The 1,972-nt window shown below is 31.5% G+C and overlaps 1 protein-coding gene across 1 annotated transcript; it reads left to right on the top strand.

Moving 5' to 3' along the window:
* The first annotated feature begins 446 nt into the window (after positions 1–446).
* On the top strand, positions 447–1,061 carry LOC104238816 (transcriptional regulator TAC1-like). The gene has a single exon (XM_009793292.1). It carries the CDS (start codon positions 447–449, stop codon positions 1,059–1,061), a length of 615 nt encoding a protein of 204 aa, XP_009791594.1.
* The last annotated feature ends 911 nt before the right edge of the window (positions 1,062–1,972 follow it).

A 1,972-nucleotide genomic window follows, 5' to 3' on the forward strand; every position in this document is an offset into this window, starting at 1 on the left:
ATAACCCAAATTCATTAAAAACATAAATAACATCGAAATAACTCACTTTTTATCACTTAATTATGTTTTCAACGAGCGGCAAAATTTATAAAAAAAAATTTTTCCTATGTTAAGACATCGCTTTGCGAGATTAGGAAAATTTCTTTCAACAATTTGGAATTGAGAGTCGTTATTCAAAATCTAAAATCCAACCTTTCAAATACAAGGATATATTTTTTTTTCTTGAAAAGGACACTATAGTGATCTTGATTAGAGAAACTTGATTGCGTATTACAACATGGAAGTAAGGTCAAAATATTTTATCATGTTAAATACGAAATCAAGCATGCTTGCTCTAGTTCTTGTCAATTAAAACACCCCCACGACAATTTGACCTTTGACTATCCCTCTCTATTTCTCAAAAATCCCTCCTCTTCTTTCTCCTTAAACTCTGGCAATTTAATGCTATGGAAAGTGATCTTAATTCTTCCAATTTCGACAAGTACCAAATAACATGGAAATCGGACGAATTAGGCCTAAGCCAAGTTAAGTTTTATAGGTGTAGCTTTTGTAAACGAGGTTTCTCCAATGCACAAGCGTTAGGTGGACACATGAACATTCATAGAAAAGATAGAGCCAAGCTTAGAGAAATTCCGAGCGAAACTTTAGATATCAAGAAGTCTGTCAGTCCTTCTCCTGATACTGTAGCGCCATATGATGATGAATCAGTGCAAAAAAAAGTATCTAGCGATGACACGAGTAGTCCCTCAAAAAGGCCATGTGTTACCCCCGAAGAAGAACATGATGATCATCATCGTTATCATCAACATCATATTTCGAAAACAAAAGATGGAAATCATGATTATCCTATTTCAAAAGCAAAAGATATTGACAATCATGAGTTGATTATTGGAGGTGATCTTTTGCAATTGCCTTTGTTTGTGGATTTTCCATCAAAAGAAGTAATCAATTGTGTGGAAACGCAAGAAGGAAATAAAGGCATGCAACTGAGTGATGATTCAGAACTGGACCTTGAGCTTCGGTTAGGACCCGAACCTCCCGAGTCCTCAATGAAATCATAGTAGTTGGTTCTTGTAATATATTGATCAACTTACACTATTCCGATCAATCAATCCTATTAACAGGTAATTCTTATGGTAATTTTTTTCATTTTTTTTGTAAATGTAAATCACAAAGACAATAGGGATATTGTTTTATATTTAAAGATATTTATCTTTTTCTCTTTTCTCTTCGTTATGAATCTGAGCCCAAATACGTCGTTTGTTCTGGTGCTGATCTAGTTAGGAAGTTTGTAACGATCGTGAGCAAATAGTTGTCTTGAAGTTTAGGTCTAACAACTATAATAACTTTTTAAAAAGGAAACATGCTGTCTTTTTTTTTTTCTTTACAAAATCATATTTGCGTATGGAGAAGTATATACTTTAGTTGCTTAAGCTTCTCTTTTAATACTACTGTTTGATGTTCTCTGCAACTTTTGAATTATATTTTTCATAAAAAGGGGATTTGGAGTTTACTTAAAAGGATAAAGGAGAGCCGTGAATTGGCAATCTGGCATTTACAAGCGCTTTTCTTAATAGGTAATCATGAGTTCATATAACTCATTGAAGGAGCAATTTGAATTTATATATAACAAGGAAGTTAATATGATCAAATAGCAAATTCAATGGTTGCTAACATTATGCTCTCTGAATGCAATGCACATTAGAGGATTAGTTCACTAACTCGATTAATTTTAATTTTATTATTGTTGTGATTATGTATTTGGACCTTATAATTTTCGATCGTTTGTTGTGTTGTTAGCACTTAGTCATCGATTATTTCTTGGATTTAGAATCTACTACTACAAAATTATTCAAGTATATATTCCAACATATATATATATATATATATATATATATATATATATATATATATATATATATATATATATATACAGCCGTTAGCCTCTCTAAAGAATAAGTAAACATAGAAT

Source organism: Nicotiana sylvestris, chromosome 7 (genome assembly GCF_000393655.2).
Source record: "Nicotiana sylvestris chromosome 7, ASM39365v2, whole genome shotgun sequence".
Classification (NCBI taxonomy): domain Eukaryota; kingdom Viridiplantae; phylum Streptophyta; class Magnoliopsida; order Solanales; family Solanaceae; genus Nicotiana; species Nicotiana sylvestris.